General features: G+C 36.3%; 1 protein-coding gene across 2 annotated transcripts; it reads right to left on the bottom strand.

Annotated features, from left to right (window-relative positions):
* Window positions 1–1,156: 1,156 nt before the first annotated feature.
* On the bottom strand, window positions 1,157–16,637 carry LOC127522082 (septin-2). Of its 2 annotated transcripts, none has more exons than XM_051911671.1 (13): window positions 16,488–16,637; window positions 15,299–15,340; window positions 15,011–15,125; window positions 11,556–11,642; window positions 11,243–11,366; window positions 7,529–7,663; window positions 7,282–7,399; window positions 7,098–7,199; window positions 6,059–6,204; window positions 4,945–5,067; window positions 2,856–2,916; window positions 2,672–2,763; window positions 1,157–2,263 (listed from the first exon to the last, which is right to left on the bottom strand). In XM_051911671.1, the coding sequence occupies exons 2-12, from the start codon at window positions 15,320–15,322 to the stop codon at window positions 2,698–2,700; spliced, it is 1,101 nt and encodes a 366-aa protein (XP_051767631.1). In that variant the 5' UTR covers window positions 15,323–15,340; window positions 16,488–16,637; the 3' UTR covers window positions 1,157–2,263; window positions 2,672–2,697. The 2 variants fall into 2 exon arrangements, with proteins under 2 accessions (XP_051767631.1, XP_051767639.1); XM_051911679.1 differs by having other exon boundaries at window positions 4,984–5,067.
* Between the last annotated feature and the right edge of the window lie 1,540 nt (window positions 16,638–18,177).

Here is an 18,177-nt window from a genome sequence, read left to right as displayed (position 1 = left end):
AATGAAAATAATGTCATTAATTACTCACCCTTATGCCGTTCCACACCCATAAGACCTTCGTTGATCTTCGGAACACAAATTGAGATATTTTTGTTGAAATCCGATGGCTCAGTGAGGCCTGCATAGCCAGCAATGACATTTCCTCTCAAGATCCATTAATGTACTAAAAACATATTTAAATCAGTTCATGTGAGTACAGTGGTTCAATATTAATATAAAGCGACGAGAATATTTTTGGTGTGCCAAAAAAATAAATAAATAAATAAAGAATGACTTATATAGTGATGGCCGATTTCAAAACACTGCTTCATGAAGCTTCGGAGCGTTATGAATCAGCGTGTCAAATCATGATTCGGAGCGCCAAAGTCACGTGATTTCAGCAGTTTGACACGCGATCTGAATCATGATTCGACACGCTGATTCATAACGCTCCGAAGCTTCATGAAGCAGTGTTTTGAAATCAGCCATCACTATATAAGTCATTATTTATTTATTTATTTATTTATTTTTTTGGCACACCAAAAATATTCTCGTCGCTTTATATTAATATTGAACCACTGTACTCACATGAACTGATTTAAATATGTTTTTAGTACATTAATGGATCTTGAGAGGAAATGTCATTGCTGGCTATGCAGGCCTCACTGAGCCATCAGTTCAACATTCAACAAAAATATCTTAATTTGTGTTCCAAAGATGAATGAAGGTCTTACAGGTGTGGAACGGCATGAGGGTGAGTAATAAATGACATTATTTTCATTTTTGGGTGAACTAACCCTTTAAGTCTCAACCTGTATCTAACACGAACACCCCCACAGACACTGTCCGCATCTGAGCTCGAGCCCATTAATCCACGTACTGTTACTAGGTCGGGCCTCTCACACCTACACACTTTCAATATTATATAACCTAATTTGATGTAGATTTAACGATAATACTTCCAACTACCTCGAAATATCTTAAAGAAATCTCACCGATAAAGACCTTATCAATGTTTCACGACCTCTAGTGGCCATCGAGAGTCACTGATTTGTAATTAGCCTGCAAGTAAAAAAAAAAAAAAAAAAAAGCCCACAATTTTGACAAGTCCTTGACCTTTCTGCTATAATCACCAGCAACTTGATATCTGAACAGCAAAAAAGAAAACCCCCAAAAATGTTTTAATACAAAATTTTATTACAAGATGATAGACAATAATGGTTTAATAGAAAGTTTTCAAGTGAAACTTTAAAACTGGAATGTGGACAACTGCAGTTTTTATGGAAAGTAAAACTCAATGGTTTAAAAGTTATGTTTGCTTTTGTGTAATAGATATAAATCCTCATTTCAGATATTATTTCATTGTAACATTTGTTTCAGAAATGATTTATTTATAAGAAAATGTACTTTAACCACAGGAATAAGATAAAAGTTTTAACCATCGATCCCAAAAGAAGGTAAAAACTTAATATGCATCAAGGTCAAAGAGCACAACAGCATATTTCAATGTCACTCCACTAAGGAAATTTTACATTGCACTCGTTCTAGAACAATGTCTGGTAGTAAATACATGACAGTATCCACTCAGGTACAAATAAAAATAAGCAAAATGAGCATTAACATCAGAGAAAAGCCTATTCTCCTTCATTAGACGGCATAGGGAATGAATCACGGGTCACAATATAATGTTTTGCATCCGTTAGGGGACCATTCAACTGAACACCAAATATATTTCAAAACTTCATGCAGGGAAGAGGAAAGTATCTAAAAAAAAAAAAAAAAAAAAAACTTCTGAACAGCAATCTCTCTGGCAATACTTGCAAACAGTATAAAATGATTTCTCCAAAAACATGATGCAACAACTGCTACTGTGACACTGAAATTCAACAGCTGCTTGTATTTTCACAGTGTTTGTTTAGCTAGACGGGATAGAGTGTTCTGGAGCTATACTAATACTAATGCTGCTCTACAGTAGAATTTGGCTCTTGTAACAGAAAAAAACACTTTGTTTAATTACTGACCGTAGTTCTTCATTTTTGGTTACTGGAACAGGAAAAAAAAAAAATGAATGAATATTAGCAACAGTATTTGAATAATAATAATAATAAAAAAAAAAAAAAACGTAATACTGCTTAAAAAAAAAACCCCTACAAGATTGAAATAAACTAAGAAAATGCAAGCAAGATGATCTGAAGATCAGTCTCTCCTCTTTCTCCACATTTAGCAACACTTCCTCTTCTCATTCCACATCTGACTGGGTCAAGCTCGAAAGACAAGTCAGCGTCTATAAGAAACAAACAAAAACAAGCTCCCTAATTGCATATTTAATACCAAAAATAAATTGCCAATTTTCTCTGAAACACAAGTGACTCAATATTAAATTATATTTCAAGATATGCAACATACATAGATTTGCATTCAAAAACATTAACAAAATATTACATTTTTACAAAGTAAAAGAGACTAAAAGGCAGCAATATCAAATATAACATCAAATGTTATAGCAGCTCAGATCGCAGAACTGCTTATACAATGTGTCAGAGACAGTACCATGACCACAGATTTGGTTATGTTGAACTGGGATTTTTTGTTTTGTTTTTTTGGAAGACCTCAACTTACAACTGCAACAGCAAAATCCGAGATAAGGCACGGCTTGCTTGCTTTAACGTCTGTGTTTGTAATGTGCTCTTACCGTGTTTCTCACAGGTGTGGGCTGTCTCATTCATCTCCCTGCTTCTGCATCTGCGCCTGCATCTTAGCGATCATCTCCTGCATCCGCCTCAGCTGAGAGACACAAACACAAATCACACATTGACCTTCACACTCAAGCAGTCTTGTTATTAGTGTTCAGCTTGTGTTTGTTTGAGAGACCGTACCTCAGCCTCCTTCTCCTGCAAGATCATATCCTTGTCCATTTCCTCTGGCTCCGGACCCTTCCTGCTCGACACAAAGCAGGTGTAAAGAGACACATGCACAGCAGTACTTAGCAGTGAAGTTTAATAAATGATCATTTATGACATATGGATCTCACAATTACTTTATCCTGTTGGCAAAACAAAATTACTAGGGTAGTCAAATGTTGAAAAATTATAATTTAAATAAATGCCATGCAGCTTAAAGGGATAGTTCACCCAAAAATGAAAATTATCCTATGATTTACTCACCCTCAAGCCATCCTAGGTGTATATGACTATCTTCTTCGTGACCAGTGATTTGTTTTGCTCTAAATATGCCATGCGTCAGGTCAGGGGTTACTCTTCTACCGTAACTCGATCTGCATAGGACTAGGCCGTCGTTATTTTAGCTTTTCTGTTTTTTATTTTAGTATACTAGTTATTTTAGTTTATAAAGTTTTAAATATGGATATTTAAAACTATATTTTCTTACAAAAATCCATCGCTTCACTTCAGAAGGCCTTTATTAACACCCTGGAGTCGTATGGATTACTTTTATGATGGATGACTGCACTTTTTTGGACTTTAAAATCAGAAGCGCCATTCACTACCATTATAAAGCTTGGAAGAGCCAGGATATTTTTTAATATAACTCCGATTGTGTTCGTCTGAAAGAAGATAGTCACATACACCTAGGATGGCTTGAGGGTGAGTAAATCATGGAATAAATTTCATTTTTTGGTGAACTATCTTTTAACTCAATTATTCAGAATTAACTGCATATCAATATCTGATGAGAAAATAAATTTAGATAATACATTAAAAGTTATTAAATAATTGTAGCAGGCATATAAAATCATTAAAAATATATTATCACTATCATATATATATGTGCATTTAAGATTTAACTGCACTGATGACAGAAAATGATAGGATAGCAGATATATTAAACATTCTTAACAAATTATCACTATAAACAAACAATTTTTCACAGAATTATGCTTGGCATTTAAGCCGATGATGTGAAAACATGGGGTATGAAATGTTAATTTTTGCTAATTTTGCAATTCAAGTCAGAATTAAAAAATATATATAATATATACTGATAATATTTTTAAAAAATTTAATAAATAAAAAAAAAAAAGTCTGGCATTTAAGATTTAAGTGCTCCGATGATAGAAAAATAGGGGGCATGAACTGTTTATTTTGTTAAAAAAAAACAAAAACAAAATCACACTGCAGATTTACATGTGCTAAATGATTGTGATTGAACAAAAACTATTAGTAAACCACCAGTTTGCGATGCAGAGTTTAGGCAAGACAAGAAAAAGACAAACCCAAGTTAACAGCGCAAGCGTGTAATAAGCTGAACAGGAAGTTACTTTGTAAGTGAGTATTTATGTGAGCAAGAGTGAAAAAGAGTGTGTGCAGTAGGAGCTAGTGAGCAGAAACAGTGCTAGTGTCAGGCTGAAGGACAGGTGGAGCTGTGACTGAGCTCCCAGCAGTACCTCCCCCTCCTATCCTCTGATGAACACAGATCCCACAGCTCGCTGCAGATCCATGAGACTGAGTCAACACAGCACACATTAAAACTCAAACTTTCGTCTCTCTAGAGCTGGGGTGTCCAAACTCAGTCCTGAAGGGCCACTGTCCTGCAGAGTTTAGCTCCAACTTGCCTCAACACACCTGACTGGAAGTTTCTAGTATGCCTAGTAGACCTTGATTAGCTGGTTCAGGTGTGTTTAATTGGGGTTGTTGCTGAATTCCGCAGGAGCAGGATTGGACACCCCTGCTCTAGAGCGTATGGAAGACAGTTTATCGACTGATTCAGCTAAAACTCAACTCAGACTTAATGAGGCAAAGCAATGCTGCTCTTTTACTTTTATTTCTGCTATCAAATTACTTTTTATATGTGTCTTTAGCAAAAAAAATGAGAAGTTGTGCTATTTCAATACATCTGTTCCTGCCAGTTCTGGGATATTCAAATAATCTGTGACTACACTCACAAAGCTCTGCTGTTTCATAGAGGTTGAGGGAGGAGGTGGAGAAAGACAGGCAAAGCAGTACGTACGCAGGCGACAGAGGCAGAATGTAACCATGGGATGACAACCTGCCGCCCCGTTTGAGGCGCTCCGAGCGGAAGTTCTCATAGTGAAGGTCCTGAGTGACTTCCTGCAGGTCCTGCATGTGGGTGCTGCACAGATGGCAATTACCATCATTAGACAATAATGACAGTGACTGATGATATAGTACATTATCTTAAAATGAAAATGAGGCTGAGAGGGACAGAAGTACAGTCTATTTAAAGGGATAGTTCACCCCCCAAAAAAAGTCTGTCATTAATTATTCACCCCTTAATGTCATTTCAAACTTGTAAGACTCTCTTAGATGAAATCTGAGAGCTTTCTGTCCCTCCATAGACAGCTACGCAACTGACACATCAAAAAGTTCATATAGAGATCGTAAAACTAAACCATATGAATTGAGCGGTTTAGTCCAAATTTTCTGAAAAGAATCAATCACTTTTTATGATGAACAGATTGAATTTAGGCTTTTATTCACATGTAAACATTGATTAGCAAACATAAACAGAAGCTCAACCGAACCTCTTCTGGAAGCTCAAACGTGCTGCGTAACACACAAGAATGAACCTTACTGGTTCTCACATGTCAAGCAAACATGCTTGAGCTTCTGTTTACCACAACTGATGTGTGAGTGGATGAATGTTTATGTGAATAAAAGCCTAAGTTAAATCTGTTCATCATATAAAGCGATCGTGTCCCTTCAGAAAATTTGGACTAAACCACTCAATTCATATAGATTAGTTTTACGATCTCTTTATGAACTTTTTGAAGCGTCAAAGTCACGTAGCTGTGTATGGAGGGACAGAAAGTTCTCAGATTTCATCAAAAAGATCTTCATTTGTGTTCCAAAGATGAACAAAAGTCTTACGGGTTTGGAATGACATGAGGTAAGTAATTAACGACATAATTGTTTAATTTTTGGGTGAACTATCCTTTAATGTTTTTACTGCTTAAAAGGTACAACTCTTTTTTTATTTTTTTTTCTCTCCAGCATTACGTTTTGTCAACTGAGAGATTGACGACAAGCTTCCTCATAACCTCATTTTCATTTGTGTAAAATCAAGAATTTTAGAACATTAAACAGCAGATAAAGTTATTCACATCAGCATGGTGCGAAGTTTAAGGAAGTCGTTGTGTTCTGGGTTTTCCACCTCCACCACACCCCATGGATACAAACGTCCTCTCACTTTCTTCCCTTTAGCCTCAATCTGCTGGTTGGATCCCACCACGGCAAACGGTATGCTGGCCTACAACAGAAAGACCAAAGAAAACCCATAACAGAATGCGGCCTAGGTTGGATGCTTAAGTTTTGTTTCCTACTCTTCAAGAGATGAGCATAAAAGGATAACCAATAAAAAATTAGTTTGACTTGTATTCTTCTATAAATTCTTCCACAACATTCAGTAATAAGAATAGGACTTGGAATATAGTAAACAAATTATATGGGTCACTTTTATTATACGCAAGCAATCAAATGTTTGGGGTCAGTACAAAAAAAAGTCTCACCAAGACTGCATTTATTACAATAATATAATATAAACAGTAATATTGTTAAATAGTATTACAATTTAAAATAACTGTTTTCTATTTGAAACTTTTTTTCTATTTAAACAATTTATTCCTGTGATGGAAAAGCTGAATTTTCAGCATCATTACTCCAGTCTTCAGTGTCACAAGATCTTTCAGAAATCATTCTAACATGACGATTTGATGCCCAAGAAACATTTCTTATTATCAATGTTGAAAACAGTTGTGCTGCTTACTTTTTTGTGGAAACCATGATACATTTTTTCAGGACACTTTGATGAATAGAAAGTTCAGAAAAACAGCATTTATTTGAAATAGAAATCTTTTGTAACATTATAAACGTCTTCACAATCACTTTTGATCAATTTAATGAACACTTGTTAAATAAAAATATTATTTTCTATTAAAAAAATCTTGACCCCAAAGTTTTGAATGATAGTATATATTCATGGTGCTTTTTTGTTTTTTGAAGTTTCAAATCAGTTTAAAAAAATAATACATTTCTGCCTTTGTGTTCCATAGAAAAGTTTTCACCCAAGCTTTAAAATTGTCATTTTCTCATCATTTTGTTCCAGTCTCTTTAAATTAAATGAGAAAAATAAGGCCTACATACCTTGAGAATCCTGGTCTGCTCTTTGAAATCTTCATCCTCATCGGACTCAGCATCAGGGAGGTGATAGATCTTAATGCCATGTTCATCTATTTCATCCAGAATCTAGAGCACATAAAGAGATGCATATAGCCAACAAGCCAGACTTATGTTCAAACCATGTTTGGAAAGAAATCTGAATGCTTACTCTGCGCTTGAGTCTCTCTCTCTCCCTCAGTGTCAGCGTATCTGCTTTAGCAATAACAGGAACAACATTCACTTTGTTGTGAATGGCCTTCATGAATTGGACATCTAGAGGCTTCAGTCTACAAAATTGGAGCATGAGACAAGAAAATCCATACAAGTGTGAACACTTACACTCACACCTATGACAGTGAAAGGTATCAAAAAAAAAAAAAAAAAAAGACTTAGTTGAGTTAAGTATAAGATCTCACCCGTGACCCAGAGGGGAAATGAAATAGAAGCAGCAGTGTACACGGTTGTCCACAATGTGCCTGCGATTGAGTCCGCTCTCGTCATGCAAGTAGCGCTCAAACTGGTCATCGATGTATGAGATAATGGTGTTAAAACTGTCCAGGAAAAGACAGAGCATCTCTTTAAACACTTACAGAGACAGTGATTTATAAGAAACAGAAACATTTAAGGAGTTTGTGTCAAATACAGATTAACGACTCCATCCATATACTTTGTTTTTAACGCTGGGATCCTTCTGAAGGATATGCAGAGCAGCAAAGGCCATATGCAGCCTGGAAAAACACAAGGTTTGACAAACTTTCCCCCATTTTACCTTTATCATTAGTTCTTCTCTTGTTTAGAAATTATAGCATCTATCCAGCTTTCTCCTTATTACCACATTGTGATTGGGTGGGCCATTTCTCCTCACCCAATAGGCATCACATTTTTGCAGCTTGTTGTACATAAATGCTCTGAAATTCACATTAGTACATCAATTTCATAGTACATCCATCGCTTATCTCAAAAGGCCAAGGCAAATTTGATTCCTCATGATATAACCCCTTGAAAGAGTCTCAAATTGAAACATAAAAGAGTGCAACAGTCAGGATCTGAAAGTTAACCAACCTATTCAAAATACCACAGAAAAACTATTAAATATTTGTGTATATATGCATATTCTATGTACATAGTCAACAACATGAATTAATTATATATATACAGGTGCTGGTCATATAATTAGAATATCGTGAAAAAGTTCATTTTTTTATTGTAAATTATTTTAAAAAATGAAACTTTCATATATTCTAGATTCCCTACATGTAAAGTAAAACATTTCAAAAGTTTTTTTTTGTAAATTTGTTGATTAGAGCGTACAGCTAATGAAAGTCCAAAATCCAGTATCTCAAAATATTAGAATATTTACATTTGAGTTTCATTAAATGACCATCCCTACAGTATAAAATCCGGGTATCTTTTGTTTTTTGAAACCACACTAATGGGGAAGACTGCTGACTTGGCAATGGTCCAGGAGACAATCATTGACACCCTCCACAAAGAGAGTAAGTCACAGAAGGTCATTACTGAATGGGGTGGCTGTTTACAGAGTGAAATATCAAAGCATATTAAATGCAAAGTTGACTGGAAGGAAGAAATTGGGTAGGCAAAGGTGCACAAGCAACAGGGATGACCGCAAGCTTGACAATACTGTCAAGTAAAGCCGATTCAAACACTTGGGAGAGCTTCACAATGAGTAGAATGAAGCCGGAGTCAGCACATCAAGAGTCACCACACTCAGACATCTTCAGGAAAAGGACTACCAAGCCACTTCTGAACCAGAGACAATGTCAGAAACATCTTACCTGGGCTAAGGAGAAAAAGAACTGGACAGTGAACAGTGGTCGAAAGTCCTCTTTTCAGATAAAAGTAAATTTTGCATTTCATGTTGAAATCATGGTTCCAGAGTCTGAAGGAAGACTGGAGAGGCACAGAATCCAAACTGCTTGAAGTCTAGTGTGAAGTTTCTGAAGTCAATAATGATTTGGGGGGGGCGTGACGTCTGCTGGTGTTGGTCCATTGTGTTTTATCAAGTGCAAAGTCAATGCAGCCATCTTCCAGGAGATTTTGAAGCACTTTATGCTTCCATCTGCTGACAAGCTTTATGGAGATGCTGATTTCCTTTTCCAGCAGGACTTTAGCACCTGCCCACAGTGCAAAAACCACTTCCAAGTGGTTTGCTGACCATGATATTACTGTGCTTTATTGGCCAGCCAATATGCCTGACCTGAATCTATGGGATATTTTCAAGAGAAAGATGAGAAACAGTCGATCCAACAATATACAGATGATCTGAAGGCTCAATAGTGCCTCAGCAGTGTCACAGGCTGATCACTTCCATGCCACACTTCACTGATGCAGTAATTTGTGCTAGGAGCAAGTCATTTGCTGTAATATGTCCTGCCGATCAAGTATTGAGTGCACAAAAGAACATACTTTAAAGAACTTTAACTTTTCTGTTTTGCAAATCTATTTTTTGATTTATTTTTAGGAAATATTCTAATATTTTGAAATACTGGATTTTGGACTTTCATGAGCTGTACGCTCTAATCATCAAAATTAAAAAAAAAAAAAACTTTTGAAATGTTTTACTTTACATGTAGGGAATCTAGAATATATGAAAGTTTCATTTTTAAAAATAATTTATAATAAAAAAATGAACTTTTTGATGATATTCTAATTATATGACCAGCACCTGTATATATTTTTTTTTTTTAACTTATCCATAGTTTTTAAATTATGTCATTGCAATGCTTCATGGGATTGTACTTCTTTCCCAATGCTGGTGCTTTAGGCACTTTTGCACTCTATGTAAAAACAACAAAACATAAAAAAGGCCTTTAAGTAAAAAGGCTGAAGTGATTTTAATACACAATCTTGTGATATTTCATTGACCGTTACAAAACCAGGGCATTAAAATGTCAAGTTTCACATGAATAAAAGTTATGTGATGGCATACATTTCCTTTTTCAGACATGAGCACTCGAATATCCTCTCTTTGCTGTTTTTGCGCTCAAGTGGGTCAGGGAGCAGTCAGGAAGAGGTCACACATGTTTCCTGTCTCACCACTTCCACTAGCAGAACAGCATTCCCAGAGCTCAAAAAAAAAAAAAAACCCTCTTCTTCCATTCCTCCAACGCACTCTCTAGTCTTCATGTCTCCTACCACAGACCGTCTCCAATTACACTATCAAGTGTCTCTTTCAACCAAATTTCTCTTAAAGAGAAACCTCTAATCTACTCACCCTCACACCCTTCCAGTTGTTTAGAACTTTATTCAGTTGAACACAAAAGAGTATTGTGTCAGTAAGATGTTTTTAAAGAAATTATTACTTTTATTCAGCAAGGATGCATTAAATTAATCAAATGTGAGAGTAAAGACATTTATAATGATACAAAAGGTTTCTATTTCAAATAAAAGCTTTTGAAATTTAAAAATGTATGAAGTTTCCACAAAAATATTAAGCAGCACAACCGTTTTTAGCATTGACAATAATAATAAAAAAAAAAATAATAAAAAATAAAATAAAAAGTTTCTTCAGGAGCAAATCAGCATATTAGAATGATTTCTGAAGGATCATGTGACTGAAGACGGGAGTAATAATGCTTTAGCTTTGCATCACAGGAAAAAAATTACATTTTAAAAATATATTAAACTAGAACACAGTTCTTTTAAGTTGTAATGCTATTTTGCAATATTACTGTTTTAATCAAATAAATGCAGCCTTGGTGAGCATAAGAGACTTAACAAAAAATCTTACCGACCCCAAAAGTTTGAATGTAGCATGCAAGTGAATGGACTCCAAAGTGTCGAAGGCACTCCAAAAAAAAAAGCATGTACAGTCATCTTGACTAATCATTACGGCCCCAGTGAATATATCACTGTTTTCTAAAGCAAAACACTAGGTGCGTATAAGAAAAATACCAATATTTTAAACATCAGCATTTGGGAATCCATTCTCTTGTACTACATGGACTCACAGAGGTGAGAGAATTTATTTTTGGGTAAAATGTCCCTTTAAATAAAGAGCATTAAATTGTCATCAAGCCAAAGCCACATAACATACACAATATGTATGATGACTGTATGTGCGCTGAGCATATTTGAGTATTTTTAATGACCATCAAAGCAATCCTCACCAGTCCTGGCTGTTGATGGCGTCACCGTATCCAGGCGTGTCGACCACAGTGAGACGCAGCTTCACTCCACGCTCCTCGATCTCCACCGTTGAAGCCTCGATCTGCACAGTGCGCTCAATTTTCTCTGTATAACAAGAGCACATGTAAAGATACATCAGAGAAGACTCAAAAAACAAGGCAGAGGTCCAAACTTTTCTGCAAAACTGCCTCAAATATCAGGCCACTACTTTTACCCTTACCAATTATAATGTTTAAAAACATGAACAACATTTTAAAACACCTGATGTAATTTCATCAGTGTTGAAACTCTCACCTGCAGCACCAGGAATGACCCTCTCTGGGTAGAGATCAGTGAGGAACAAGCTGTTGATAAGCGTGGACTTCCCCAAACCCGACTCACCTGAAAACAGCAAAAGTATTAATGAAAAAGCATTAAATTATCATATCAACTACAAAAACACTCCGACAGGCAGATTGTACTTCCCTAAACGGCATAACGTCACAGCAAACACTACGGACTTCAGTGTTTTATGCAATCATCTGTTCCTCTAGTCAGTGTTTTTGTTTCTACATCTCAGTCAAGCTGTCTTCCATCATTTGCTGAAGCTGTGCAGCAGTGAAAGGGCTCGCGGCCGAGGTTCTGCATTCCTCTGTGATTTATTTTAAGACGATGGGATGACTGTACAATGAGCTCCCGGCCACCCTCCCCCCACAGCAGATCTCATTTGTGTGTCAACAGCTGTACACATACACACTCACAGGGCTGAGGGGAGAGTCCAGTCGCCTTAAAAAAAAAAACTAGGATTTATCAGCGCTGTGCTGCTGCCAAACACTTTTGTTCCCACAGTCACTTTCACTACACAATAACCACTTAATCATGAAATACTAAAATTTCCTTCTACTAAAATATAACGTTTTCCCTCCAGACATGGAAGCTGCTCTTCTCAAACATGACATTTCCTCACATATTGTAATATAGCTGCCTTCACATGCTATCGGAAATTTCCTACTTCCCACTTCTGAAGTCGTGATTACGAGGTTGTCGCGTTCAAGTGCTTTGGTGTCGGAAAGAACAGGAATCATGGAGGGCACCAGGTTTATTCTGGCCTATTTATTGGAGAAATCTTATTAAAGCCAAAATGATATTTAGCGTCACATTCGTTGACAACCATATAAACACTGACTGAGCTATCTATATAGTCAGCTTGCTGAAGATTCTTGAATTTCAGTCAAATACAGGCTATTTTCCATATGTATTCAAGGCTCACCCTCAAGGATTTATTGAGTGTGACTTAAGCAATTGAAAACAGCAGTCCACTATATAGTGCCCACATGTCGAACAAGTTTTTCCATGCTCATGACCAAAGGAGTATACTTTGAAAGGCTCGCACGCTCAACTGTACGCGAGATGTAGCCGAACGCAGAAAATTAGAGCTGCACGATTCTGGATAAATGAGAATAACGATTTTTTGGTTTCAAATAGAGATCATGATTCTCCCACGATTCTGAATATACAACCAAACATAATAACATGCAATTTACTAGAGGTTCTGACAAAATATAAATTGCTGACTCTAATTGCTGGAAAATGTTTGAATGAATTATTTAAAAAATGGTTTTGAATGAATTCAATGACTCATTAATAAATACTGTTTCATTGCTGGATGAATCAGTGTTTTTGAACGAATCTTTTGAATGAACGATTCAATGACAAATACATTTTTTAACAGTCAGTTGTCGCCACCTAGTGGAATTAGATGTAATTGATACAACCGTTATAGAGTACCTCAGGGATGACGTGTTTTTGTAGGCAAAACCCGGAAGCGAGTTAGCATTTTAGGACTTCCGGTTCCATCGCCCCGAAGTCAATGGGTTTTTTGAATGGGTTTTTGCTAAATCGCCTGAAATAAGGTTTGTGGTTAACAAAGCCTCTAAATATTTTCACGTTTTGATCTATGACATAAAACACACCAGTTATAACCCGCTTGTGATTTTTTTAAACCTTTATTGTGTCTTAAAAACAGCGGTTGCTAACAAATTGCTAAAAGGGACTACTTCCTTTGGTGGGGACTTTAGATGTCATCATGACAAACAGGACATTTGGACAGCATTTCTCATGAAAAAGTGGTTAAGTATTCATACACAGCACAGATCATAATCAACGAGCATGTTTTTAAATAAAGTTGTTCTCTAAATAAAGTTTGAGGAAGCTTGGTGGTGGTGACGTTGATCTGCGACCATGATGTGCTGTAGTCCGTTTATAGCCTACTGTTAGCTTTTTATATCTGACGACTTTATTTAGGCTTCAAAATGTACAAATGTTGTGTTACCTTGTAAAGATTATCTTGATAGACAAAACGTGTAAGTGTCATAACCCTTTGTTAAACACAGAGCTTTTTTTTTTTGGCGATTTTCCAAAAGTCTATGGGAAAAATGCATTGGCTTTCGATTGAGGGAACCCGTGCACCGCTAACTTCCGGGTTGGCCTACAAAAACACGTCATCCCTGAGGTACTCTATTTGACGTGCTAAGTTCATTTCAAAAGGTAGTTTGCGCTATTTTGATCTCTATCGTAGACACATGTGTTTAAATACTAACTTAAAACTTATATCTCAGTACTTCTGTGATAATGTGAATATTTGTAACACAGAAATAACTAATGTGTGATTCAAAACGGCTCTCTCTGGCTCTGGCAGCACGAACACAGATTTGAACGTTCCGGTATGATTTTGTCTAAGGTTTAATAGACGCGGGAGAATCGTTGTCATTGATAAAGTAGGATCGCGTGGGTGCTTGAATCGAGATCGCGATCTTTTTATAATTAATCGTGCAGCTCTACAGAAAGTGAAGTGTACCTGGGCCTTTAAGCCGGTGGAACGGCAATCTGCTTGCCGCAAGAGGCAGCGTCACGTGTTCCACAACAACACTAGCTGCTCGCAGATGCGCCTGCCTATTAATCGGCCTGATTTGCAGCACAATCGGCCAATGCCGATTAATAAAAAAACAATGCGAAAAATCGGCCCAATTAATCAGCCAGCCCATCAATCGGTCGACCTCTAATATGCACTGCTTTAACAAAAAGACAAAGCAATGTAGCGGTTGTGAAAAAAATTAAGCATACCAGTCACAGCAGCAATTCTTCTCCACCATGTTTAAAGTTTATTGATACCAACTCGGGTATCAAAATTATCTGCTCAAGAGAGCATTCATGTCCAATTTCCGACTAGGAAGCTCATATTTACGATAATTCCGATCGCATGGTTTTACATTTTTATTGCCAAGAAAACAACACCGCCACCCAAAAAAAATACAAACAGAACATGGTTTCTTGTGGTTAGGACATTAATCACATGAAGAAGAAAATGCTGTATTGCCTAGTCTTCAAAATACAAACAGCATGAGCAAAAGGCAAAGACTAATTATTATAAAGAGATTATTCATATTTTTAACACAGGAGAACATCAGGAAAACATTCTGCCTAATTCACGAGTTAATTTGTTCTTAACCTGATTCTAATGTTAAAGTCACGATGAAACCGTAGAAGTGACATATTTCATTCATAATGTGACATACATTATTTGAGTATGTGATTTTTGCGGATAAGTGGTTAAAGTTGTTCCTACATTTTGTAAATTTAAAATAAATTTATTGGTGTTAAAGTTATGGGCGAATGAAACAAAAAAGTTGTTCAAAAATCTAATTGGTGTTTCTTGCTAATATTTCCAAGTTCATCAGGCTCATTCAAAACATCACATCAACGCTACTTACCCACCACCATGAGAGTGAACTCAAAGCCCTTTTTCACGGATTTCCGGTGCACCTGATTTGGCAAATTCGCAAACCCCACATATCCAGGAGTCTCTGGGTTTGTAAACTGTCCCTGCTGATCACAAAAGAACAGAACAATCTATGAACAAGCTCATCTAAAAAGTCGTACTAAACAGATCTCTAAAATTCTCTCAAATGTAATTAAATTCTGAACATCTCCCGTTCATCAATCTCCACATAAAACTGAAACCCTGTGCAACATCCACCCGTCAGCTCTCATTTCCTTACCTTGAGTTTTTCAGCTTGAGACATTTTGAGCTCGAACCAAACCTGCAAAAATAATATTTTTTTGAAACCAGGCTTATTTACAAAATGGATGTAACCAAATTACATGAGAGAATAAATTTAGGTGTTAAAAAAAAAAAAGGACCATCTTTATGTCGCAGAACAAGTTGAACTTACACTGACAAGAAAGCTGTCGACAAAGTGAAAGGTTTTACAGTTCTACAGGAACAGGAAGTCAGTTCCTGTCTGCAAGCATCAGTCTCACCACAAACCTGCACCAGCCATTTTACATTAACCAGTAAGAGCACTAAAGGCTGTTTACTCATTTTAATTCAAATAAAGCAAGTATTTTTGAATGCAGTGCAAGAAAAAACTCATGGGGTCTTTGAAAAAAAACGTTACGGGGCCATTGAATATTATTATGGACACTGGAGGGTCTTGGAGTCAAAAAGGCTGAGAATCACTGATTTAGACTTATATATATATATATATATATACACATATATATTTGTAAAAGTGAAGCATAGGTTTTGACACAGTTGGGACTCAAACATGATGAAATACCCCAGGCATAATGATAAGAACTCGGGGACAGACAGAGACCATATAAATCAATGTAAATCACATGTGCAGACATTGATGAATAAGATTCTTCAGATTTAATACGAAATAAAACGAAGGGCTCTCGATTTAGAGATAAAACAATTGTTTTTTTTTCTGTACTCTGAACAGAGTACACTTTTTTTTAATAATCCGCAGACGTACATTATAAAAACATGAAAGGTTAGTACTGATATGATGCACTCAAAGTGTTTTACTCGTACAGTACATCGCTTTTTACAGTACATATTGTTTAAAGCAGCTTTACAAGAAAACAGCGTCTTAGCTCCTCCAGTAATCAAACAGAAAACGACTTTGGCAATGGAAAAACACACATATGTTTAAGATTATCGCGGAAAAAGTGTGAATCTGTAGTATATAACAAAGTGCTTATTGTCGTAGGATGATGCAGGATTGTGGTGGTTTGATTTCTTTCTCGCGCACTAGTGACACGCCTCTGTTAACGGAGCTCATTCAGAGGTTACGAGTGAGTGACACGCTAATCTTCAGAGAAGCAGAAGTCACGCATCGGGTAAAACCTGACTTGTGATCTGAGGCACAGAAATTAATTGAATAAAACGCTTAGATATACCTTTCAGGCGCGGAAAATCTTGACTTCGGTACCGCAGGAGGTTGTGGAGACGAACAGCCCAAATTCCTGAGATTCCGGAACTCTCACTGACGCCGACAGCAGAGCAAAATTGTGAAGTAAGAAAGTTTAAAGTCTCCATGTTTCAAAATAAAAGTCCCATCACAGCTCCGTATTGACGACACGTAAATGTTGCTTACAGTCTCAGAATTTATGCACAAAACTGTCTCATTTAAATTGTTATTAAAATTGGGCTACAGCAAGAGTATCTACTTGATTGCTACCTTCCAGATTTCATTATCACTCTAAAAAATGCGGGGTTGTTTCAACCCATGTTTGGGTGAAATATGGACAAACTCAACCGTTGGGTTTAAAAATTGAATAAAAAAAAAAAATTAAACCAACAGTTGGGTTTGTCCATATTTGACCCAAACATAAGTTGAAACAACACAGAATTTTTTTTTTTTTTTTTTTTGAGAATTGTTTTATATGGAGTATTTTTAGTATTGTAAGATTTTAGCTCTAAATTTTGTTCTAAATGTATAAAAATAACTGTTTCTTCAAGAGAACATTTATTTCAGTAAATTCGCTGAATGCAATATCAGATTTCATATCGTAAATTTCAGTGTCATAATTCTATATCATGTCAGGACTCAATAATAGTCCTTTTACACATCCAATTCATCAGATTAGATCTGATTAAATCTTCAGAATCTCACAGATACAAAATTAGCAGTGGCCTCTATGCTGATAAACAGTAGACAGTTGTTACTATGAATTTCACAGAACAATATTAATATTCATGTGTGCTGCCCTGATAAACCTGATATTGGTCCGTGTATCCAGTTTATAATTAACAGTAGTCTTAATAATGGCTACGTTCCATCCTTAAACATGCAGTGATACAGCCTGTGCTTAAAAAAGTCTACACTTGATCTACTGGTTTTAACTAATTATCAGCCTATTTCAAAACGTCCTTTTTTTCGAAGGTACTGGAGAAGGTTGTTTTTCATCAACTCTACTCCTTTTTATAGAAGAATGATATACAAACCCGATTCCAAAAAAGTTGGGACGCTGTACAAATTGTGAATAAAAAAGGAATGCAATAATTTACAAATCTCATAAACTTATATTTTATTCACAATAGAATATAGATAACATATCAAATGTTGAAAGTGAGACATTTTGAAATGTCATGCCAAATATTGGCTCATTTTGGATTTCATGAGAGCTACACATTCCAAAAAAGTTGGGACAGGTAGCAATAAGAGGCCGGAAAAGTTAAATGTACATATAAGGAACAGCTGGAGGACCAATTTGCAACTTATTAGGTCAACTGGCAACATGATTGGGTATAAAAAGAGCCTCTCAGAGTGGCAGTGTCTCTCAGAAGTCAAGATGGGCAGAGGATCACCAATTCCCCAATGCTGCGGTGAAAAATAGTGGAGCAATATCAGAAAGGAGTTTCTCAGAGAAAAATTGCAAAGAGTTTGAAGTTATCATAATCTACAGTGCATAATATCATCCAAAGATTCAGAGAATCTGGAACAATCTCTGTGTGTAAGGGTCAAGGCCGGAAAACCATACTGGATGCCCGTGATCTTCGGGCCCTTAGACGGCACTGCATCACATACAGGAATGCTACTGTAATGGAAATCACAACATGGGCTCAGGAATACTTCCAGAAAACATT

The sequence above is a fragment of the Ctenopharyngodon idella genome, chromosome 2, assembly GCF_019924925.1.
Source record: "Ctenopharyngodon idella isolate HZGC_01 chromosome 2, HZGC01, whole genome shotgun sequence".
NCBI classification, from domain to species: domain Eukaryota; kingdom Metazoa; phylum Chordata; class Actinopteri; order Cypriniformes; family Xenocyprididae; genus Ctenopharyngodon; species Ctenopharyngodon idella.
The sequence above is the reverse complement of the archived record's forward strand: the minus strand, read 5'-3'. Positions and strand labels throughout refer to the sequence as shown.

Coding starts and splice junctions, on each gene's coding strand:
- LOC127522082 (XM_051911671.1), bottom strand. CDS start 15,322: ATGTCTCAAGCTGAAAAACTCAAG. Junction 7,400..7,528: donor ATTTCCCCTCTGGGTCACGG/GTGAGATCTTAT, acceptor CCAATTTTGTAG/ACTGAAGCCTCTAGATGTCC. Junction 2,764..2,855: donor TGCAGGAGAAGGAGGCTGAG/GTACGGTCTCTC, acceptor TGTGTCTCTCAG/CTGAGGCGGATGCAGGAGAT.